At 45.8% G+C, this 24,759-nt stretch overlaps 1 protein-coding gene and 1 non-coding gene across 4 annotated transcripts in view; both read left to right on the top strand.

Moving 5' to 3' along the window:
* The window catches only part of DENND2A (DENN domain containing 2A), an 80,809-nt gene that overhangs the window by 50,440 nt on the left and 5,610 nt on the right, over positions 1-24,759 (top strand). For all 3 annotated transcript variants that reach the window (XM_028489667.1, XM_028489666.1, XM_055084792.1), the window contains 7 exons: positions 6,048-6,248; positions 12,210-12,303; positions 12,767-12,817; positions 14,007-14,194; positions 18,699-18,808; positions 19,755-19,824; positions 20,928-21,005. In XM_028489667.1, the coding sequence (XP_028345468.1) occupies positions 6,048-6,248; positions 12,210-12,303; positions 12,767-12,817; positions 14,007-14,194; positions 18,699-18,808; positions 19,755-19,824; positions 20,928-21,005 (792 nt within the window). The remainder of the gene's footprint in view (positions 1-6,047; positions 6,249-12,209; positions 12,304-12,766; positions 12,818-14,006; positions 14,195-18,698; positions 18,809-19,754; positions 19,825-20,927; positions 21,006-24,759) is intronic.
* On the top strand, positions 1,400-1,472 carry TRNAW-CCA (transfer RNA tryptophan (anticodon CCA)). Its single transcript has one exon. It is a non-coding gene; the product is annotated as a tRNA-Trp (tRNA).

Here is a 24,759-nt window from a genome sequence, read left to right as displayed (position 1 = left end):
CCTATATGGGAAAAGAATCTAAAAAAGAGTGGATATGTGTATACGTATAACTGATTCACTTTGCTGTACAGCAGAAACTTAACACAACAGTGTAAATCAACTATACTCCAATAAAAATTTAAAAAAAGAAGAAGAAGAAGGCTGTCATACCCCGTCTGCCCCCTTCGTGTCTTACTCAGTTCTACCCCACTTCATGCAGGGAGTGAACTGCATGGCCTCTTAGGAACAATGGAAAACATCTGCCCAAAGCAGCTCTGCCTGCAGAACTGGGTGCTCCTCCCTCGTACCAGAAAATAAAGACTTAGCAGCCCTTTTCTTCCCCTTCCTGCCAGGCTAGAGAAAACCTAGGTCCCCTGTCCCCAAAACAGTAAAACACAGTAGGTAATCATGTCAATGAGAACTTGAAGTCCAGAGGCAGCTATCCTGCAGAAAGAGAATCCAGTTGCCCAATGCACACGTCCGATTGCCACAGATACTTGCAGGCATTTGGGGCCTTTGCAAGTCATTAGCAAGACTCTGTGTCATGCTCAGTTCTCTGCCTTCCTACATCTGGGTGTCTGGTTTGTGTCCCCATTCTGGGGGACAGCTGCAGACTTCTCCACCTCCTCCATTTAGCTCATCAGTATTCATGGAGCATCTGCCACATCTGGGCTGCATCTGGGACTGAGAACTTACTGAAACAGTCTTTCCGTGACAGCCTCCTCTACCAGCCACAGAAAAGTCCTAAAACATCTTTGAGGATTTTTTTTTAATTAGATTGTGCCTAGTCCCAGTAGAGAAGTAAGGGTCAACTGGACAGATTTTCCTCCACAAGGAGAGACGTGCAGCTGGGGGCAGATGCTGACACTTACAAACACACAATGCAAGCTCCTGAGAAGGGGCTGTTTTCTTTTCTTGCTATGTGTCACCCACTATTCCCACACATAGAATAGCACAGTGAATATGGTAGGAACTATTTTTTGTAATAAAGGAAATCTAGGCTAATGTGAGATACTCTTTCTTATGTATTGACACCTAAGTGGGAAAAGTCACTAACTGGCATTCTCTGGTTGCCTGGGTAGCTTACCCGCACCATCTGCCACCAACAAATCATCTGTTACTTAGCTGCGGCTACGTAGAGACCATATCTGGTCAGGTGTGCAGGTTCTGGAGCCTGACTGCCTCCATTCAAAACTTACCTAGACCACTTGCTAGTTCTGTGACTTTGGGCTAATAATCTTATCTCTATACATCTGTATGTCATTGGTAAAAATACGGAATGATAATTGTACACTCCTCTTAGGGGGTCTTATGAAGATTAATCAAATTAATTCTTGTAAACCACTTAGATTAGTGCCTGCAACATAACTACTATTTACGTGTGTTTGCTAAATAGATAGAATTATGCTTTTCAGGGACTTCCCTGGTGGTCCAGTGGCTAAGACTCTGCACTCCAAGTGCAGGGGGTCCGGGTTCGATCCCTGGTCAGGGAACTAGATCCCACATACTGCAACTAAGAGCCCATATACTACAACTGAGACCCGGAGCGGCCAAATAAATAAGTAAATAAATTTAAATTTTTTTTTAATTAAAAAAAAAAGAATTATGCTTTTCAATATGTGTGTGGTTTTATTTTGAATTTGGTTGCACCAGGTCTTAGTTGCAACACGTGGGCTCCTTAGTTGTGGCTCCCGGGCTCCTTAGTTGCAGCTCACCAGCTCCTTAGTTGCAGCATGTGAACTCTTAGTTGCAGCATATATGTGGGATCTAGTTCCCTGACCAGGGATCAAACCCAGGCCCCCTGCATTGGGAGCGTGGACTCTTATCCACTGCACCACCAGGGAGGTCCCTCAATATGTGTTCTTTATAAAATAACCTCATTTTCTAAAAACCGAACATTCTCATTATAAAATTCTTTTTAAATACCAAGAAGTGTAATTTTTTATTTTTTTTTTTTTTTGTGATACACGGGCCTCTCACTGTTGTGGCCTCTCCCGTTGCGGAGCACAGGCTCCGGACGCACAGGCTCAGCGGCCATGGCTCACGGGCCCAGCCGCTCCGCGGCATGTGGGATCTTCCCGGACCGGGGCCCGACCCCGTGTCCCCTGCATCGGCAGGCGGTTTCTCAACCACTGCGCCACCAGGGAAGCCCAAGAAGTGTAGTTTTAAAAAAACTCATCTGTAATTGGGAACTTTTATTTTTTCTTTGTACTCACCTATATTTTTTTCTATAATAGATTGTTATTATGTGTGTGTGTGTGTGTGTGTGTGTGTGTGTGTGTGTTTAAAGTATTTTTATAAATTGCATGTAATCCCAACACCCAGAGAAAACCACCATTAACACTTTGGTTTACTTCCTTCCAGACCATGTCACACTGTGCATGTATGTGTGTGTGTGTTTGTGTGTGTGTACATTAAAAAAATATTTGGGATGATATTGTATATACATTTTTGCTGCTCTTTTACATTTATCATGAGTGTTTCCCCATGTCATTACTTTCTTTTTATAAACAGTTTGTATTGCCTGCATGGTATGCCATCATTTAATGTAATGCCATTACTTTACAATAGTGTAATGTCCCAGTTGTTGGAACGTGTGTGTATGCTTTCCTGTGTATTTCTAAGTATGTATAGTTAAGGGAGCTTCTGTGTATTCATGTGAATCCGTGTACCTGTGGGCATATGTGAACAAATGTGTATGTGTGTGCGAATGGCACCTGACTACTTCCTGGGGGAGGCCTCTGTAGAAGAGAGTAGGAGTCAGGTTGAGATAGGTAAAAGAGGAGATGGGATATTTTATATCAAGGACCCTTTCAGTGTCCTGCTGTCAGTCTCCTGAGGCAGTAGGACAGGGACATTCGAGGACTGGAAGGAGTTAAGCCATCAGCCACCATTCACAGACAAGAAGGGTGAATGAACTCTGGCTGAGTCCAGGTCAGCTCCCTCTTCGAGGCACAAGGCACGTAGCTTCCTTGTCGCCCCCTCCTCCCAGTGGATGCTCCCTGGCCAGGGCCCGTCATACTGTCTCCTGAAATAAGAGGTTTCAACAGAGGGTTCTTGTCTGCTTTTCCCTTTTGGACACTACAGATCTTTGGTTGAGTCCATTGCAAATCGAATATTTCTAAGGTTAGGGAGACTCTGGGGGCCGCTGCAGCAGAGCTAGGCTCCTCCATAGAGATTACTCCATAGAGACACCATAGGATGGGTGTGTTATCATCAGGGCTTGTCGGTCTGAGGTGCTCTGATCAAAAGCTGAGATTTTCTCTGGACCATAGTCTGACACAATCATTCCTAGGGTCCTGTAGTGACTTTCCTTTCATACTATAGTTCAAGTTTGGCAAACTGCTGATGGTTGCCTGATTTTGTAAATAAAGTTTTATTGGAACACAGCCAAGCTCATTTGTTTACATATTGTCTATGGCTGTTTTTGCACTACAGTGGCAGCGTTGAGTGGTTGTGACAGAGACAGTATAGGCCACAAAGCCTAATATATTTACTGTCTGGCCTTTTAGAAAAAGCTTGCTGATCTCTGCTGGCTTCATATCCTCACTTTCAAAGGCCTTCTACAGACAATTCTGTCTTCATTGTTGACCATCTTTCCATCTGTTTCACTGCACTGGCTGTAAACCCGGAAGAGTCTCTTGGTTTTATTTGCTCTTTCTCGCCTCTATTCCTGTTCTCAGATTGTTCTTGTTATACATGATAATGCTCTCCCCGACAGCCCACTAAGCCTTTTTATCAGTTAAGAAGCTAATGAGGGCTTCCCTGGTGGCTCAGTAGTCGAGAATCCGCCTGCCATTGCAGGGGACACGGGTTCGATCCCTGGTTGGGGAAGATCCCACATGCCGCGGACCAACTAAGCCCGTGCGCCACAACTACTGAGCCTGCGCCCTAGAGCCTGTGAGCCACAACTACTGAGCACACGTGCCACAACTACTGAAGCCCACACGCCTAGGGCCTGTGCTCCGCAACAAGAGAAGCCACCGCAATGCGAAGCCCACGCACCGCAACGAAGAGTAACCCTCGCTCTCCGCAACTAGAGAAAGCCCGTGCGCAGCAACGATGACCCAATACAGCCATAAATAAATAAATATATTTTTTAAAATCTACAAACAGTAAATGCTGGAGAGGGTATGGAGAAAAGGGAACCCTCCTACACTGTTTGTGGGAATGTAAATTGGTACAGCCACTATGGAGAACAGTATAGATGTTCCTTAAAAGACTGAAAATAGAGCTGTCTTATGATCCAGCTATCCTACTCCCGGGAATATACCCAGAGAAAACCATAATTTTAAAAGATACATGCACCCCAGTGTTCACTGCAGCACTCTTTATAATAGCCAGGACATGGAAGCAACCTAAATGCCCATCGACAGACGAATGGATAAAGAAGATGCGGGGGACTTCCCTGGTGCCTCATTGGTTAAGAATCCGCCTGCCAATGCAGGGACACGGGTTTGAGCCCTGGTCCGGGAAGATCCCACACGCCGCGGAGCAACTAAGCCCGTGCGCCACGACTACTGAGCCTTCGCTCTAGAGCCCATGAGCCACAACTACTGAGCCTGCATGCCGCAACTACTAAAGCCTGCGCACCTAGAGCCCATGCTCTGCAACAAGAGAAGCCACCACAGTGAGAAGACTGCGCACTGCAACGAAGACCCAACGCAGCCAAAAATAAATAAATACATTTTTTAAAAAAAAGATGTGGTACATATATACAATGGAATTTTACTTAGCCATAAAGAAGAAGGAAATAATGCCATTTGCAGCAACATGGATGGACCTAGAGATTGTCATACTGAGTGAAGTAAGTCAGACAGAGAAAGACAAATATCATATAATATTGCTTATATGTGGAATCTAAAAAAAAAAGGTACAAATGAACTTATTTACAAAACAGAAATAGAGTCACAGATGTAGAAAACAATCTTATGGTTACCAGGGGTGTTGGGGGGTAGGGATAAATTGGGAGATTGGGATTAACGTATACACACTAGTATATATAAAATAGATAACTAATAAGGACCTACTGTATAGCACAGGGGCCTCTACTCAATACTGTAAAATGAGACCTATATGGGAAAATAATCTAAAAAAGAGTATATATATGTATATGTATAACTGATTCACTTTGCTGTACAGCAGAAGCTAACACAACACTATAAATCAACTATACTCCAATAAAAATTTTTTTTTAATGTTTCTTCAGTGGAGTTTTAATGTTTTTTTTTTCTGATTGAGTGAAGCTAAGAATCTTTTATATATATAAAAGTTATTATATTTCCTTTCCTGTAAACTTTCGATTCTCATCTTTTGCCTGTTTTTCTTCTGAGTTGTTAGTCTTCTTCTCATTAATATGTAGCATGTATTAGAAAAATGAGTTCTATAAGTCGCAAATTTTTTAATTGGTTTTTTGTTTGCCTTTTGACCTTAAAGCAGCTCTTTTTTTTTTTTTTTTTTGGTACGCGGGCCTCTCACTGTTGTGGCCTCTCCCGTTGCGGAGCACAGGCTCCGGACGCGCAGGCTCGGCGGCCATGGCTCACGGGCCCAGCCGCGCCGCGGCATGTGGGATCTTCCCGGACCGGGGCACGAACCGGTATCCCCTGCATCGGCAGGCGGACTCTCAACCACTGCACCACCAGGGAAGCCCAAAGCAGCTCATTTTTTAGAAATAAGATACTGAGGCCCAGAGAAGTGAAATTCCGTGTATAGAAGGCACTCAGCTTACCAGTGGCAGGGACAAAGCTATGCTTAGGGCTTGTAACTCCCAGTACATTGTATCAGAAAGCCTCATTTGTAAAGTAAGGGATTGAGCCAGGTGAGTTCCCACTTGCCTAAGAAGAGAGACTGGATTAGACTTGCATCCTTTATCATGCTTATTTTCCATAATTGAGTGATAAGTGTTTATTGAGCACTTAATAATAGCATAGGCAAACTCAACATACCCTTGGGAACATAGACCAGCTTCCCTTCATGATCTTCTAGGTCTCCATCACTGCCACCACCAGTTACCTCTCATTTAGTCCCTTTGTATTTATTTACTCTTCTTTTTTCCTCTCCCCTCACAGCAGTCCTTGTCCAAACCTGCTTTTTTCCGGCAAAATTCAGAAAGGAGGAACTTCAAACTGCTGGACACTAGGAAGCTGAGTCGGGATGGCACTGGGTCCCCTTCTAAAATCAGCCCTCCCTCCACCCCCAGCAGCCCCGATGACACTTTCTTTAACCTCGGAGACCCACAGAACGGCAGGAAGAAGAGAAAGATACCCAAGGTAAGGCTTGCAACAAGCTTTGTGTTCAGATGTGCACTCCCCCTTCCCTGCAAAGGAAGGCTGCAGAGGAGTCTGGGCAGAGATCAAATCACTGGGCCCTTCTACCTGCTTCACCACAGGCCGGGTAGACACGGTGAAGCCAGCAGGCTGAGATATCTGGCCCTTTGTCAGAATCATTGTGGTGGTCCTGTAGCCTTCCTCTTAGCCATCCCTCTCCCTGCCTTGATGACTCTTAGGATCCCAAACTGTGCTTCCAGTACCCAGCCTCAAAAGGCCACATCTCCCTCCTTCATGGCCTCAAAAAGCAGAGGTCCATCCCTCGCGCTCTGACTCGGACTCCGTCACCTCCCACTGCAGAGGTGGCACCACGCAGAGCCTGCGCTCCGAGGGAGCACTTGTCAGAAATACATCTTTCTGGCTCTTTTCAGCCCCAAAGGCAGAACGTGCCCAAGGGCTTGGATGTGCGGCTAACGTGGCCGCCGTTGCTGTTACATTTCCTTTGCTCAGTCCAGCCCCTGCGGTGCCTGTCATTCTTCATTGGCCACTTGGGTACCAACTTCCCGCAGGAACTTTTAGAGCAGGAATTCTTCATTTCAGAGTCCATGGATGGACTTTAGGGGATCATGAAACCCACAAAATCATGTAAAACTGTATGGATGAGTTCGGGGGGATGAAAGGAAGAGGGGGCGGGTTGTCTGTAGGTTTCGTCAGATTTCTCAAAGTGACCCGTTGACCTGAAAGTCCAGAGACATTTTCACAAGCCAGTCCCTCCTGACCCAGTTTGGTTAATCAGTGTTTTGAGCCATAATATCACCCCTGCCCCCACATTCTTATTCAAGTGAAATTAAGTCACCTGGACAATCAAGAGGGCATTCTGGGGGCTTCCCTGGCAGTCCAGTAGCTAAGACTCCGTGCTTCCACTGCAGGGGGCACGGGTTCGATCCCTGCTCGGGGAACTAAGATCCCCCAAGCTGCACGGCGCAGCCAAAAAAAAAAAAAAGTGCGTTCTGAAGGGTCAGGGCAGTTAGGCTCAGGTGGGCAAGAGAAGCCCTATCACCTGCAGCCCAGCAGTGGGGTTGCAGGTGGAACAGCGGAGAAGGTGTCTTGCTTTGTGTTGTTGATGGAGGGCAGGAGTCAGGCCTCCTTGCCCTTCCTGCTCTCCTGGTTCTGCCTCGCGTCACTCAGGGCACAGTGCAGGTTGCATATTGATGACTGGATGCTGGCTGAATGAGCTCCCACTAGTACATGGATGTCCTTTGCCACTGGTGGAATCGCTTTCTGTCTCCCTCTGGCTGTCTCTCAGTCACTGTCTTAACTCTCCTCTTCTTGTTCTGGCATGACTCACACATATCTGTCATGTCAAAAACCTGCAAGAGTGAAATAATTACAAGTGGCTATTAACATCTATACAGCCTCACCGTTATTTTAGCAAAATTAAACAGGAACAGTCAAATGAATCAGCTGAGGTTAAAAGAGCTTTGATACAACTCTAAGTTTGACTATGTATCTCTTAATAAGCATTTAACCTCTATCTTCTACCCCTGCGCTTTTACCCATCACTTCCCCCTTTATACTATTTTAGTATTTAAACAAGATTTTTTGAGATCGAGGGGGAGATAATATGTGTACATATTTTATATAAAAATAGAGAGGTGGAGAGAAAGGTAGAACTATTTCTGCCACTTCAGATGAGTTTAACTTGCAAGCAGCAGTTTGTTCCCTCTTAGTTTATTGCCTGAAATTGAAGTGAGTTGCCCCACTTACATAGGGCCCAGGCACTTACTCAAGTAGGCTTTGGCAGGTGTCATCAACTCTGGAGCAAAATCAGCATGTTTTACCTGTCACTTTCACAACAACAACAGCAAAATCTTATTAAAGTTTTAGTCATAAAGGTGAAGTACACAACTCTTCAAAGGAATGTTTAAAAAGAAAACAAATGACTAATTACAGGGACTTCGCTGGTGGCGCAGTGGATGAGACTCCGTGCTCCCAAGGCAGGGGGCCCGGGGTTGGTTCCCTGGTCAGGGAACTAGATCACACATGCATGCCGCAACTAAGAGTTTGCAATGACACAACTAAGGAGCCCGCCTGCCGCAACTAAGACCCTGCGCAACCAAATAAATAAATAAATATTTCTTTTTAAATGACTCATTACAGTTTATTAGAAGGCTCTTGAATCCTCAGTTCTATCACTTGCTACTTAATCTTAACCTAGGCTTGTCCTTTCCAAATGCTTTGAATCCTTTACTTGAAGTCAAAGCTTCTTTTTCTGGCACATTCATGGCTTCCAGGTTTTGGAACCTTAAAGCATTTGCTATCCAAAACCCTTGCTTTTGTGTTTTTATCTAGCAAGAAGCACTTAATGGTCTACTCACAACTCATTCAGTTAATGGGTTGGTTGGTGTTCCTTCAGCTGCCTCTGCTGTAACGTGTAACATGAGTCCCTTCTGGAAGTATGGATGCTTCCCTTGATTTTTCCCGCCTCAGCCCTAAGAGGAATGAAGGTCCCAGTGGAGGAGGGGAGAGAGAAAGAGACAGTCCTTCCCTATATTCTCCTAGCAACCCTGTACCTTCATTAACGTGGCAGCTGAAACGGAGCAGTTAATTACACAGTGGTGTGATGTCCCCAGGTTTCATGAAACATTGTGCTGTCCTTTATAATGAGAAGTGAGCTCCCCCTCAGCACTGTAGCAGGTTTATGTGGAATCCTTTGTTTCTTAGGCAGCCATCATAGGCAGAATTAGGTCCCAGATGACTCTCTGTCTGAAACAGACTGTCTTCCAAATGAGCTTATAGTTTAAAATGTTTGTTTTCAACTTTAAAAAAGTTTCTAAAAAGGCCAATACTTATAGTACAGAACACTTTTATTTGTTTTTGTTTTTTTTTTCAGAACACTTTTAAAACAACAAAACTTATCTCCTGTTAAAGTTCAATTACGTGAAAGCCTGTTTAAGTTTTTCTCCCTGGGGAAATTTTTTTTAAATAAAAAGGAACAAAGATTTATTAACTGAAGTATATATATGGCTTCCACTTACTCCATGACCTGATTTAAAATGAGAAAAACCTTCTCTGTCATATTATTTATACTACTTACATAGCACTCATGAATTGTCTTATAGTTATGAATGCACCTTCGCCCTTCCTATTAGCTTGTAAACTCCCTGAGAATGTGTGCCATGTCCCATATATCCTTTTATCCCTCACAGCTCCTAGCAAAATCCCTTGCACATAAGAGATACTCAGTATTCATTCAACAAATTAATAATCAACAAATATTTATTGAGTACCTACTGTGTGCCAGGCCCTGCTCCATCCCATACAGGTACTGTGACAGCAGTAAATAAAAGTGACAAAAATTCCTGCCTGCATGGAGCTTACAGTCTAGTGTTCATTTTATTTAAACAAATGGAAGGATGTTAACTATATCGTAAATGTCTTCTTTCTAGTTAATTTTTGGATATTTTGGGGGGAGATTTTGAATAGGTTTAAAAATCTCTTTCTCGGGGCTTCCCTGGTGGCGCAGTGGTTGAGAGTCCGCCTGCCGATGCAGGGGACACGGGTTCGTGCCCTGGTCCGGGAAGATCCCACGTGCCGCGGAGCGGCTGGGCCCGTGAGCCATGGCCGCTGAGCCTGCGCGTCTGGAGCCCGTGCTCCGCAACGGGAGAGGCCACAGCAGTGAGAGGCCCGTGTACCGCAAAAAAATTTCCTTCTCTCCAAAAACACTTTGACCTAGCAACTCATTTGTTTATTTACCTGTATTTTTTAAATCGTGATAAAATATACATAACATAAAACGTACTGTTTTAACCATTTTTAAATGTATAGTTCAGCGGCTTAAGTACATTCACATTGCTCTGCAACTGTCACCATCATCCATCTCCAGAACTTTTTCACCTCCCCAAACTGAAACGCTGCACCTATTAATCACTTACTCCCCATTCCCCCCTCCCCCCAGCCCCTGGCAACCACCATGCTACTTTCTGTCTCTATGAATTCGACTACTCTAGGTACCTCGTGTAAGTGGTGTCATACAATATTTGTCCTTTTGTGACTTATTTCACTTGGCATGACATCCTCAAGGTTCATTCATGTTGGAGCATGTGTCAGAATCTCCTTCCTTTTTAAGGCTGAATAATATTCCATTGTATGTACATACTACATTGTGTTTATCCATTCATCCATCAGTTGACATTTGGGTTGTTTTCACTTCTTGGTCGTTGTGAATAATACTGTTGATACGGTGTCTTCTTCCATGGGAAATGGGGTTAGTGTTACAACCCACTAGTTAGAACATGTGGGAAAAGAAGAGAAGGCCAATTCAGGGGTGTGAGCTCTCGAGATGGCTGGTTCGTGAGAGCAAATATAAAGAGCTGCCACGTGGCAGGGATTTGGGGGTGAAGGCAGAGGCTTCATTCGGGTCAGGTTCATGGTTAGGGAAGCGGAGTTCACACAAAGAGCTGGCAAGGCCAGGGCTGGGCTGCCCATCAGGAGCCAGAGGGCGCAGATGTCCGAGGCTACGGCAGGGCAGTGTCAGTAAGAGTCTGCAGAGCTGGGGGGACGGAACCCAAGCCGGCCACAAGGAGACCTTGAGAATAAGCCACGCTTCTCTCTGGTGGGCCAGTGCTTGTAGAGAGGAGCTGGTGAACTACTTTAGGGAGGGGATCCGAGGAGTAGAGGGCAGAGGTGGGTATTGGCAACTGTCCCTGACGGGTACCCATCACCCAATTTACCATAGCACATCCCCTCCTGTTCTTCCCAATGTATGAAAGAATCTTAAACTTTTCAAGGCAGCAACTTACAGACAGCTCCCCTTTAAAGTCACTAGTTGGTTTGTGTCGATTATGCATGGGTAGACTTCCCTTTCTCCAACCAGATGCAACCCAGGAAGCTTATACTCTTTTTTTTTTAATTTATTTTTGGCTGCCTTGGGTCTTCGTTGCTGCGCGCAGGCTTTCTGTAGTTGCGGCGAGCGGGGGCTACTCTTCGTTGCGATGCGCGGCCTTCTCATTGCTGTGGCTTCTTTTGTTGCGGAGCACGGGCTCTAGGTGCACGGGCTTCAGTGGTTGTGGCTCACGGGCTCTAGAGCACAGGCTCAGTAGTTGTGGTGCACGGGCTTAGTTGCTCCACGGCATGTGGGATCTTCCCAGACCAGGGCTCGAACCCGTGTCCCCTGCGTTGGCAGGCGGATTCTTAACCAATGTGCCACCAGGGAAGTCCAGGAAGCTTCTTCTCTTGAAAATTGCAGGTGATGCCATAAAGTCTGAGGGGAGGTGACCCAGGGCCTCAATCACCAGACGGTTCTGCTATAGTCAGTCTGGAGGATGTGCTGCTTACTAAGGTGTGTGCTGAGCAGCTCGGCTTCTGAGCGCCAGAGAGGTCATGAAAGGCCTCAGCAAGTCCGCGGCCAGTGTGTCCTCTGCAGGAAGGACAGTGTGCCCGGCACACGGCACTCCTCCCTGCAGTCCTGAGCTCGGGCTCAAGAGCCGCCGCGATCCCTGCCCCTTTCCTGCTGCTCAGACACTCTTTGGCGTGGTGCCCATGAAAGGGGCGCAGCCTGGGAACATTTTTTTTTCTGTCTCTTTCTTTCCTTGTTTTGCTTTGGGGGCAAAAGCTCCTTCCCAAACCACAGTGACATTGCCCTATCGGAGGGGGAGCAGCCGTCACACCATTTAGCCAATGAAATCGTCTCCCTCTGTGTCTCAGCTGGCTGCGTTAGCATATTCAGACACCCGCCCGTACCTCCGTGAGGCTGGCAGCGTCCTTTAGTGTTCTTGACAGTCATGCTTCTTTGTGGCCCAGAGGAATGGCTGAAAGACGCTGGCGGGCCAGTGGGAAATGTCTCCCCCCACCCCCTTTCCCTGGCCCGCCACCCTGCTAAAAGAGAATGGGCAGCGAAGGAATCCCAGCTGCCACGGGGAGGAGACTGCTCACACTGGCTTTTCTTCTCCCCGCGTCTGGCAGCTGGTGTTGCGAATCAATGCCATTTATGAGGCCCGGAGAGGAAAGAAACGGGTGAAGAGGCTGTCCCAGTCCACGGAGAGCAACTCAGGAAAAGGTAGGGCCCCACCACCATCCCTTCTCCCCCAAGAATCTGAAAACGGAATCTTCCTAGAAGTGGCTTCCTGTTGTTTGGGGTTGACTCGGCAAGGAGGAGAACAAGTTGGGGGCTTTGGAAATGTCCCCCACCATCCTGTCTCCCTGTGTATCCATCAAGTCAGCCTAGGGCTGCATGCTTTGACCTCACCATGGGAGCAACCTTCTTTGCTTAATATACATTAAAGGGGCCAGTATCTTTTGCAGTATTTATATAGGTACCATCTGAACTAAAGCCAAATTAATTTGGAAACACATGCAGTTGGACAAAGACATAGTTTGTTCATTACATTTAAATAGACAAAAAGAAAACAGCCCCTCTGAACTAGAAGTCTTGGATTTGTGCTACCACTTATAAAAAGTTTCCTGCATTAGAAAAACCCACACTTGCAACTTTCTTCCTTTTGTTGTTGTTTTTTGTCTAGTGACAGATGAGAACAGTGAGTCTGACAGTGACACCGAGGAGAAGCTGAAAGGTGAGAAGAGCAGTTGCTGTGCAGGGTGCGTGCAGGTGACTGGGAAGCTGCGAAGGTAGCCCTTCCTGTTCGGTGTGAGGGACGGGACACAGTGGCCTTGCACGAGCTTGTTGGGCAAGTCGTGAAAGTCTGAGCCTGGGCAGAGGGGGCCTGTTCGGTCCCTGAGCCTACAGCTCAGTTCTAGAGCTCCAGGGTGGCTACCACTGCAGTGACACCCCGTTCCTGTGCCTTTCCGTTATGTCATAGGTGTTTTTCACACCTGTGTAAGGTACAGTGTGCTGGCCTGGGACTCCAGAGACCTGGGGCTCTTGCCCTACTCCTGTTAAAATGGCTCTGTGATCTGGAGGAAATCACTTGAGATCCAGGGCCTCTAGTTCCTCATCTGTCAAATGAAGTCGCTGAAATTATTGGTCCCTGTGGATCTAAATTTGGTGATCTCAGTCTAGGCTTTAGTGAGTTTTCCACAACTTTTCAGCCCCTAGGGGGAAGCCAAAGAAAGCCATAGTCCAGGGCTGCTCAGTGAGGTGTGGGGACCCGTCTGCTCAGTGGCCCTGCCTCATTTGCCTCCAGCGCCCACCTGCTCCCACCTCTGGAACGAAGCCAGACACTTCCATTGCACAGAATGGTGGCCGGAGAGAAGGCAGATGGGGGTCCTGAGGTAGTCAGGTCTCTGCCAGTTGAGCCACACGGAATATTTTCAAAGCTCCCAACTCCAAAAGCTCTAGGGTCTGGATTTTGTCACATCCCCCAAACTGAAAGCTGAAGGAAGTGAGTGAAGGGAGGAGTCCCCACCCCATCTGACAGAGGAACCCAAGGGTCACTCAAGCCGCTGCCCCAAGTCCAGACAGCAGATCCCACATTCCAGGCTCCTGCACCCCGATTAGCCTGGTGGCCCGGCGGGTGTTGCTCCAACTAGAACTCTGGCAAGAATCCCAAATAAAGAGCTTTGTACTAATTTGTTAAATGTGGGAACACTCTTTTAGGATTAGAAAAAGTTCTTTGAGCTAGGAATTACACAACGTGTTGCAGCCCTGTGCAATTCCACATTGGGAGTGAGTAATTTTCAGGCGTTCTCTCCCTCCCTCCCTCCCTCCCTCTCTCTCTTTCTCTCTCTCTCTCTCTCTCTCTCTCTCTCTCTCTCTCTCTCTCTCTCTCTCTCTATCTCTATCTCTGTCTCCTCCCTCTCCAGCCCACAGCCAGCGCCTGGTCAATGTGAAGTCACGCCTGAAGCAGGCTCCACGATACCCATCACTGGACCGGGAGCTCATCGAGTACCAGGAGAGGCAGCTCTTCGAGTACTTTGTGGTCGTGTCTTTGCACAAGAAGCAGGCTGGGGCTGCCTATGTGCCCGAACTCACCCAGCAGTTCCCTCTGAAGGTACAGGGTGGGCCAGGCGTCTGCGGCCTGCCAGGGACTGCAGCATTCTTGATAAAATCTTATTGGGACTCACGGTTTCAGGGAGGTACAGTAGCCCAAGGAACATCCAGTGTCTAGAATTTCAAAAATGGGTCCTAATTAAGGTATATCAAATGAAAAAAAACTGCTGCTGGAGAATTTGCAAGGTCCGAGGAGGTGTGAGAGTCAGCACTCAAAGCAGGGACAGAAATACTTACCCCCTTCCTGTGGTCACTGTGCTGACTGTACTATCCTCTTCATCCTCCCCATCTCCTTATCCAGCCACGTCTCTTCCCAACCTGTCCTAGAAGCTTCTTTCCATCAACCGCACAACTCTCCCTAAGGAGTGTCATGTTTGTGTCCATGCTACACACCCCTACGTGCCCTGTGTGCCTCTGTATGTGTGTATGCACGAGAATCCTGTTCTGTTCTCACATGGGTCATGGCTATGTGGATGTGGCTTTACCATATATTAAATCATGGCTCCTAAAATGAAACGGCGCTCAATAAAGCCGAAAATGACATGGCCTAGAATATATAAATTATTCTTAGCCTTTGACATCAGTAATAAAGAGCTTCCACCACATTCTAATTCAGTTCAGCCAGGATTTACTGAGACCCTTTTACCTTCAAGCTGTTTTCTGCTTGGCCCCAGGGCGTTACAAAGATGAGCAAAATGTGTTTCCTGTCCTCAAGGAGCTTACACTGTGATAGGAGGGCATGAGATAAGCCTACAAAGACTCACGAGGTACAATGTGACAGTCTCTGTACCGTTCATACAGTGCAGGTGCCCGGAGACAGGAACAGGGGAGGGCGCTCATGTCCTAGTCCCGTCAGGGCCTCCCTTTGCTGCCACCACCCAAGTATAATCCCAGCATCTACCAAGACCTAGGTTCCAGCTGTCCCTCTCCTCCTTTCTCGGGCCAGCCTGCCTTCTGTCCTGGGTTCCAGCACAGCAATCAAGTCCTCTGCTTGGAGTTTAGGATGGAAATATGTATAACTGAAATAAACCACAGGCACCAGCCCTCCACACTGGCACTTATTCCACTTCCTCTATCTGAGCTCCAGGGATGATGCTCTGAAAGCGCCAGTGCTGTGGGTGTGCCCATATTTAGTTGAGAACCACACTGGCACCAATGCATGAAGGACTGTCCTATTATTTTATTTACTTCCTTTGGGACGTAGCACAATGTTATACATATAGCAATGCTTAACCAGTGTTCCAGGAATGAAAGCGTTAATTTGTGAATGGATTAATGAATCAACCTAACTATTGAATGCTTGAGTTTCCAACATGGAATCTCCAGACTCCTAGACATCACATTAAAACTTTTTTTGAGTGGAAAGTTGCATAGTCACTGTTGAAAGGGAGACTAATCCAGAAATGTATAAAGAAAAAAGTCATCTCTAATTCCACAGAGATCATCACTGTTAGCATTTTATTGTGTCTTCTTCCAGTTTTTCCTCATAGTACAATTTTCTCACAAAACTGAGATCATACATTGTGTAATTTCCGTGCCATGTTTTATAAACCTGTCATTGTTTATAAACATATTTAATACAAATTCTAAAACAGCATTTTTGAAATTACATAATGCTGCGTTATGTGGGTATACCCTAATCTATTTTTTTTTAAATAAATTTATTTATTTATTTATTTTTGGTTGCATTGGGCCTTCGTTGCTGCGCGCGGGCTTTCTCTAGTTGTGGCGAGTGGGGGCTACTCTTCATTGCAGTGCGCGGGCTTCTCATTGCAGTGGCTTCTCTTGTTGCGGAGCACAGGCTCTGGGCACAAGGGCTTCAGTAGTTGTGGCTTATGGGCTCAGTAGTTGTGGCTCACGGGCTCTAGAGCTCAGTCTCAGTAGTTGTGGCGCACGGGCTTAGTTGCTCCGCGGTACGTGGGATCTTCCCAGACCAGGGCTCGAACCCGTGTCCCCTGCATTGGCAGGTGGATTCTTAACCACTGTGCCACCAGGGAAGCCCCTACCCTAATCTATTTAACCAATCTCTTTCTGTTGGAAATGTATCTTGCGGCCAGTATTTCTTTAGATATATATTTTTAATGTTACGCTGATCATCCTTTATATGCATTTTTGCACGCCAGGCTACTTTATATCTCCTTTCCTTCACTTGCTCCCTCTGTCAGAGGCCCCTTTTCTCTTTCTGCCTCCTCACTTTTAACTCTTTTTCGTGAGTTTTATCCTCCACCCCTATAGCCACTTTAATCAAGGTTTACACTTCATATTTGCACACTAGAGATCATGCCTGCCGTATTCCATTAAAATGCTTGATATCTTGCAGTTATCTTTATGACAACTCATGGAGGTCAGGCTGTCTTCCAGCCATCTGCGATTGGTTGTATTTGTAAGAGAGATCTCTGTGTGCCACTTCCTGTAAATGTGCTCCTGTGCGTGTAAGAGCATGTATGTGCACGTACGGGTTGATAACTCATACGCTGATGACAGTGTGTGTAAGCCCATGTGTATATACACATATTTATGGGTATCGTTCATGTGGTCTGAGGGTGGGTGCATCCAAATGGTGACTGGGCCACGTTGAAAAGCGCTAGAACTCATTTCCCTGCAAGGCCTACGCTTCAGTTCTCTAATGCTCTTTCCGCTGTGGAGAAATGTCATTGTTCCTTCCTTTTGTATTATTTATAGTTTGGGGTCCTTCACTCTGTGATGATTAACGACCCCTTCCAACAACTACACCCAGCTGGTATTTGCTTCTCTGCAAGACTGTCCAAGGGTAATAAAAAATTATTGCTTTGGCAACAGTCTGAGCTAGTGAATTATCAACTCAAAGACTGTTCCAGGACCATTTGGAATCCTCTGAGTCATGGATAGAAGAGAGAACAATTATACAGAAAAGAGAGAGTGACTATTTATTCTGAAGAAGAAAAACTAAAGGACAATTAATGACTGGCTTTCGGTCTACATATGGTGACTGTGTTTCACTCATTGGTAGTTGTCTCAACCGTTAATAGTAGTAGCAGCTTTAGTTAAATTTGATCTAGCCTGAGGGGAATCATACTAGAAGTGGGCTTTCAAATTGAAAGGCGTCAGCCTGGTGCTCTATTCCTTTGGATGCTCCCTTCAGAGACCTCTTTTCTCGGACGTTTCATGGCCTTGGGAAGGCTTGTAGATCCTCTGTGAAGGAGTCAAAGGTACTGTTGGCCTGCAGAAGTCAGAAACTCTCTGCCAGCCCGGTTTAAGGTGGAGGCCAATGGCAAACTATGAGAAACAAAATAAGAAGTTGTGGAAAATATTATAGTAAGAATTTAGGTTAGACATTACAATTTCGTAACGTTAGAAATTCACACTGCACTCACTTCAAATATCTGATATTTCAAATGACTGAAGATAATTTTAGCATAATTTATTTTTCTTTACCTGTTTATAAAGGAAATTTAACAAGTGTAAACCTATCATCAACAACACAACAAAAGCCAACAATTCTTCCCAACACGTTACAAGTACCAATTTATAAGCTAACTGTGCTAATTATAAACTATTCCTTTTTGTAACCCAAACTTATACCTAGAGTGCCTTTGTTTTTCAATTGAGACAAAAAAACACACATAACATAAAATTCACCGTCCCAACGTCTCCAGGTGTACAGTACAGTATGGTTAACTGCATGTGCGTTGCTGTCCAACAGATTCCCCAGAATGGGATGCTTTTTTTTTAGCACAGATAACCTGTTCAGACACAGAACAAGCAGACTCATGGCTTTAAATATCATCTCTAAATCAGACTTTATTGATTCATCCTGTTTTGAAATGAGATGATATTCATCCAGTCTGTGATATGTCACATAAATCAGAGAGAGAGAGAAAGACAGACAGGCTAGAGATTAAGATCATTTTGATTCTTTACTAGATTCCATACTAGCTGTGTGATCATGGACAAATCACTTAACTTCCCGGGGCTTATTTTCTTATCTCTAAAATAAGAAGGTCAGGCTGGATGATGTCTAGGTTTCCGTTAGTTCTGACATTCAAAGACTTCCTGAAATGAGTTAAATTTCACCATATGATATAATTTAGCTGGATGTAGTCACTAAAAAGTGTTGTAAAACGTCTTTGCCTAGATCAAGGAGGGGCGCATTTGCCTGGGCCCAGAGGTCAGAAGACTGGATTTGAGGCTCTGCCTTGCAGATTCATGAGTCTCTGGTTTGGAAGGGATTGCTATGATAGTGTTTCCTTATTGGTTAAAATACTTACATTCCAGAATGTTCTGCATAGAGAACATTTCTCTAAAGCACACTTTTTTTTCTCCTCACTTCCCCCATAAGATTATAGTTGGAACTGCCCTGGGGATAAAAGCCCCAAGCAGACTGAGCTGCAAACCCTCCTCAAAGTGGAGATTAAGGTGGCAGTCCCGACTTCAGGAAGGTGGGAGATGTGCTCTTGCCAAGCATCTGCCTCACTCTCCAGCGCTGGGGTTTATTCTCCAATCTTCTCTCGCCCTTCTCCCTGCAGCTGGAAAGGTCTTTCAAGTTCATGAGAGAAGCTGAGGACCAGCTGAAGGCTATCCCCCAATTCTGTTTCCCTGACGCCAAGGACTGGACTCCTGTCCAGCAGTTTACCAGGTATGTGCTGGCATCCCCCTCCCCTCCTGCAAAGACTAAAGCAAGAACTAGAGGGGGTCATAGATGGTAGACCCCATAAGTCGGTCCTCCTGTTAAGTGATCCTGGTGGGCCCGAGTGTAGCAATTTCCTCCACAGGTGTTTTTAAAACTTGCCTGAAGACAAGAATCACCCTGCTAAGTATGCAGATTCCCAGACCTCCCGCTTCACCTGGGAATGTGTTTCATAAGCTGACGTGATGGGCAGTAAGGTAATTCATAGCCTAGGAAAACATTGCCTGTCACTAATACTTGTCCAGTGCTCTGGAAACATTTCTTCAGTAGCCCATCCAGCTGTTACTTGGATTGTGATAAGTTTACATTTCTGCTTTAATCCATGTTGTTGGATACCAGTATTTTTTTATCAGATGTTTCAGTAACTGACCAAACTCAGAGGCTCCAAATCCTAAGTGTTTGAGGGATACTGAGTTCCTTGAAGTTGGCCCAGCAGTCTTTAGGGACGGTCCAGGCCTCGGGCTGGCCCGCACAGACAGTGCCTAGGAGAGCCGCGCAAGGGACAGTTCCGAGAGGGACACAGAAGTGTCCTACTCTTCCAGTGCTCCCTCGCCGAGGCACGTCCCTAGATCAGCAGATGCCACCTCACTCCCGGGCTCAGATAACGACTGCTGCGTGCATGCAGTGGGATGGCCCAGCTGATAGGATTACATGAGGGCTCAGGGTGAAAAGAAAATTCCTCACTTCCTCTCAGGACGCAGCGACACTTTAGATCTCCCTGTCCCTGACACAGACTCCAAAGCTGTAGGTGACCGGAGCCCCAGCCCAAAGATGGACAAGCCAGACAGCGAGCAGCCCTTCTTGACAGCCTCCTCCAGAATGTCCCCTGGTTGCTCTACGCGACGTGACTGGTTTTGTTTTGCTTTGTAACGCACTTTCGTTTTCCCAACCACAGTGAAACATTCTCGTTTGTCTTAACTGGAGAAGATGGGAGCAGGAGGTTCGGTTACTGCCGAAGACTGCTGGTCAGTACGTCCTGCTCTCAGGCAGCAAGAGCTCTGTGCAGAGCTGGCGCTGGCTTCCTGAGGGCTCATTCACCATGTGCCGCACGAGAAGGGACAGGAGGTGTAGCAAGTTCACCGGGGCAGTTAAAAACAGGGAGGAATATTTGGGGGTCCACGTGAGTCTTACTGGTAGACGGGAACATTGTCTATATCCTTCGGAAAGAAAATACTTTCTCCATTGTTTTCCCTGCCAAATAAATGACCTTTGTCTCCTCAAGCCAAATGTCCTTCCTAATAAAGTGTGCTAAACAGACTTCGAGAGCTTACAGAGAACATTCATAATAGTTGTTAGGGCAGAAGAAGGATGGCTTTATTGTTTATGACACAAATAATTTAAGTGTCTCCTTCAGAACATTAACCTTTAAAAGTCAGAAACTTATTTCAATGAAATGATTATGCCAAAACATTTAAGAACTGGTCTTTTTGAGGCCCATTTTGGGGACGGTCTTCTGTAGCGGCAAATCATTTTCCACCCAGAGTATATTTTAGTCTTTTTATAAATAGGCTAATATAGTCAAGAATAATGCATGGCACATAGTGGCTGTGTAGTAGTTAGTGAATAAAAAACATGGATAATAATCGAAAAAGTTAAGTGGGATAATAAATTTTGTTGATATAATTACTTTAGAGTTTAAGTGTTGAGACTGTTTTCCTTTTTTGTTTTGAAAATTAAAAGTCAGTTTCCAAAACGGATTTTCAGAAATGATTTCTCATTCCGAATTATTATAATAATGATAAAGAATAAATAATTTCCTTGAGAGGAATTACAGTGATATGGGTAAACAAGTTAAGATTCTTTATCTTATGGTCCTATAGGCCATATTGAGCACCTGCTTTGTGCACAACACTCTTGATTTGGTCCCTTTGGGAGAATTAAAAAATATGTCTACGTAACCAGAAGTGCTTTCACCTATAAGACGGGGTATATTGGCAACTGCTTACCTCACTGATTTTCAAAAGCCATGGCGTATGGGAACAATAGGCACCATGTTAAAAACATGTGGGGTCTTTCCTCCCCTGAGATTGGTAACACTCACGATTTCCTTGTGTTTCACTCCAAAAAGCCTGGTGGCAAAGGAAAGCGTCTCCCTGAAGTTTACTGCATCGTGAGCCGCCTGGGATGCTTCAGCCTCTTTTCAAAGGTGAGGACTTGGGCCTCAGAGAAGGGAGGGAGGGAATGCAGGGCAGGGCCCAGGAGGACACAGGAGACACCCTAACTCCCGTGACTTTTATCCTCTTATTCCCCCACCCGTTTTCCCTCCCACTTCTTCCTCCTCCCTTCCTTGAGCCTCATCTGTGCTCTAATCTTTGGGACAGGAAATGAGTTGATGAAGGTTGTGGCCCAGAAAGTGGGGCAGGGGAGAAGGTCAAAGTCACTGCAGTTGAGGATGGGAGGGGCAGAGGATCTCCCCAGAATGTTCCGTATCTTTCACTTTCCTTCTCTTAAGCATTATCTTTTGTCACATTATGTGTTGTCTGTATGTGTCGTGTGTGTATATCTGTTGTGTGTGCGCAAGAGTTGTTGTCGCAAGACTGCTCTATCAAAATCTTAGTATAATTTGGTCCTTCTTTTTGGAAAATGAGCCAATATATCAAGACATAGGGATTGCCGTGGTGAATTGGCTCACCCACCCCAGTATTCTGGAATGGTGTGTAGGAGATAATTACTATGCTGTAATGATGCCAGTCTCAAAAGTTAGGTATAATTCAACGTTTTTTCCTGTGTTAACCAGCCGTGAATATATAACCCATAAATTTTTTTCTTGGCCACACCACACAGCATGCAGATCTTAGTTCCCCAACCAGGGGTCGATCCCATGCCCCCTGCAGTGGAAGCCTGGAGTCTTAACCACTGCACCGCCAGGCAAGTCCCTCCATAAATTTTTAAAATATCCTTCTTGAGCACGTATTTCAGTCTGAGCTTTCTTTTAGAGAATTGAGGTCCTACGTCTGCCGTCCACGGATGTAAGCAGCACTCCCTAAAAGCATTCCGAAACAAAAGTCTCCCTCCTGCCCACCCTCCTCCTGAACTCAGAGGAAGCCTGAATTATACTGATGTAGTGTGATCTCTTGCCACGGTAGAACGTGTATGCAAGTCTGAGGTAATGAGTGTTATCAGTGTAATCTGAGTCATGGTCTTACCTCCACTCCACGTGAAGTGGTAATCATTGTACATTAAAGTCCGTCATTTACAAGCCGTAGCAGATAACGCATTGCTGCTCATGCCAGTCTTCAACATGGGTTTGTTTAAACATGGAAATAAGGCTGTAGGTCATAGCCCTTGTTGTTGTAAGAACGCTTATGAATCGAGGAGCAAACGGCTGATGTGAGGTAGCCCAGCACCCAGTGGCAGCTTTGGAGTTCACATAAGCTGCATTGCTATGTCATGGGCAGGGGGTGCAGAGCAAGTAAACATCCTCACATACTTGTGTGATGCACAGTCCTGCATTTTCATGTCAGTTTTGTGAAAGCATATTTTTTAAGACTGTAGTATGAAGACTTGCCAAAGATCACACAGCAAATATTCCGCATAGAACCATAGACAGAGCTTTGGCTAAATGATTCCAAGATCTCAAGCTATTTCTAGGTGAGGGACAAGGATAACTAAAATGGCAAATTGTCCTTTAGTACAGAAAGAGGAGTCATGGATAAGAACAGCTCTCAGAATCTCTGAAGAGGGCTTCCCTGGTGGCGCAGTGGTTGAGAGTCCGCCTGCCGATGCAGGCATTTACTCTCACAGAGGGGCAGGCAGCTGGGGTTCGGCCCTGCCGGTCTCCAGTGGGCTCACTCATGTGCTGCTAGTAGGCTGGAGGTTGGCTGATCTAGGCTGGCTGGGCTGTGCTTAAGGCTGCAAGTCTGGGTGCGGGTCTAGCTCACACATCTGTCACCTCCCTTAGACAGTAAGCTGTCCCATGCGTGCTCTTCTCGCAGCTGTGGCAGGGGCATGAGAGAGCGAGCGGAAACACATAAGGCAGGCCTCCTAAGGCCTGGGCTTAAAACTGGCACACTGTCACTTCTGCCTCATTCTGCTGGCACAGTCGTCCTCAACCTTTTTTCATTATTGATCCCCTAAGCAGCCTTTTTAGATATTTTTTTTCTCAATTGCCTCCCCTCCCCATGGAATTATTTTTAATTTTTTGTCTTTTTATTGTGCTAAAATATACATAACATAAAACTTACCATTTTAGGGGCTTCCCTGGTGGCGCAGTGGTTGAGAAGTCCGCCTGCCGATGCAGGCGACACGGGTTCGTGCCCCGATCCGGGAAGATCCCACATGCCACGGAGTGGCTGGGCCCGTGAGCCATGGCCGCTGAGCCTGCGCGTCCGGAGCCTGTGCTCCGCAGCAGGAGAGGCCACAACAGTGAGAGGCCCGCGTACCGAGAAAAAAAAAAAAAAAAAATTTACCATTTTCGCCATTGTTAAGCGCACAATTGATTGGCATTATGTTTATTCACATTGCTGTGCAGCCGTCACCACCATCCATCTCCAGAACTTTTTCATCTCCTCAAACTAAAACTCAATACCCATTAAACACTAACTCTCTGTTCCCTCCTCCCCCAGCCCCTGGCAACCACCACTGTACTCTACTTTCTGTCTCTTTTATGAATTCAACTCTAGGATCTCATGTAAGTGGAATTATACATTATTTGTCCCTTTGTGTCTGGCTTATTTCACTTAGTGTTTTCAAGGTTCATCCACGTTGTAGCACGTATCAGTATTTTATTTCTTCTTATGGCTGAATAATATTCCACTATGTGAATATCACATTTTGTTTATCATTCATCAGTTGATGGACATTTAGGGTATTTCCATTTTTTGGCTACTATGAATAATGCTCTATGAACATTCATGTACAAGTTTTCATGTGAACATGTTCTCATTTCTCTTTGTTAAATACCTAGGAGTGGAATTGCTGGGTCATATAGTAACTCTATGTTTAACTTTTTGAGGAGCTGCCAGACTGTTTTCAAAAAGAAAAACTTCACTAGTTTACATTCCCACCAGCAGTGTATGAGGGTCCCAATTTCTCCACTTCCTCACCAATACCTGTTACCTGTGTTTTATTTCAGACATCTTAATGGGTATGAAGTGGTATCCCATTGGTTTTGGTTTGTGTTGCCCTAATGGCTACCCCCCAGGGAAACTTTTTTTTAAATTTATTTAATTAATTAATTTATTTATTTGGCTACATCGGGTCTTTGTTACTGTGCTTGGGCTTTCTCTAGTTGTGGCAAACGGGGGCTACTCTTCGTTGCAGTGTGTGGGTCTCTCATTGCGGTGGCTTCTCTTGTTACGGAGCACGGGCTCTAGGCGCACAGGCTTCAGTAGTTGTGGCACCCGGGCTCAGTAGTTGTGGCTCGTGGGCTCTAGAGTGCAGGCTCAGTAGTTGTGGCACACGGGCTTAGTTGCTCCACGACATGTGGGATCTTCCTGGAGCAGGGCTCAAACCCGTGTCCCCTGCATCGGCAGGCAGATTCTTAACCACTGTGCCACCAGGGAAGTGCCCCCCCCAGAGAAATTTTAATTCCATAGATATATCGCATATCTGTTTATGTACTATGGCACCTTAGAAGGCTATAAACTCTCACAATATCTAAGTTTTTCACCACCAACCCCCAAACCAATTTTTACCTCTTTGGGGGTGCTATTCTTCCCATTGAGAATGCATGTATCAATCCAGTAAATCACATGGCCATACCCGTGTGACAAACAGGACAGTTTTCAAAGTCAAGGGGGCAAGAAACTATACTTTACCCCTTTAGTGGGAGAAATTACAGAGTCACGTGGAAAAAGAGTGGCTGCATAGGGCTTCCCTGGTGGCGCAGCGGTTGAAAGTCCGCCTGCCGATGCAGGGGTCACGGGTTCGTGCCCCGGTCCGGGAGGATCCCACGTGCC

This window comes from Physeter macrocephalus, chromosome 5 (genome assembly GCF_002837175.3).
Source record: "Physeter macrocephalus isolate SW-GA chromosome 5, ASM283717v5, whole genome shotgun sequence".
Taxonomy (NCBI): Eukaryota; Metazoa; Chordata; class Mammalia; order Artiodactyla; family Physeteridae; genus Physeter; species Physeter macrocephalus.
This window is presented reverse-complemented; position numbering and strand designations above follow the sequence as displayed.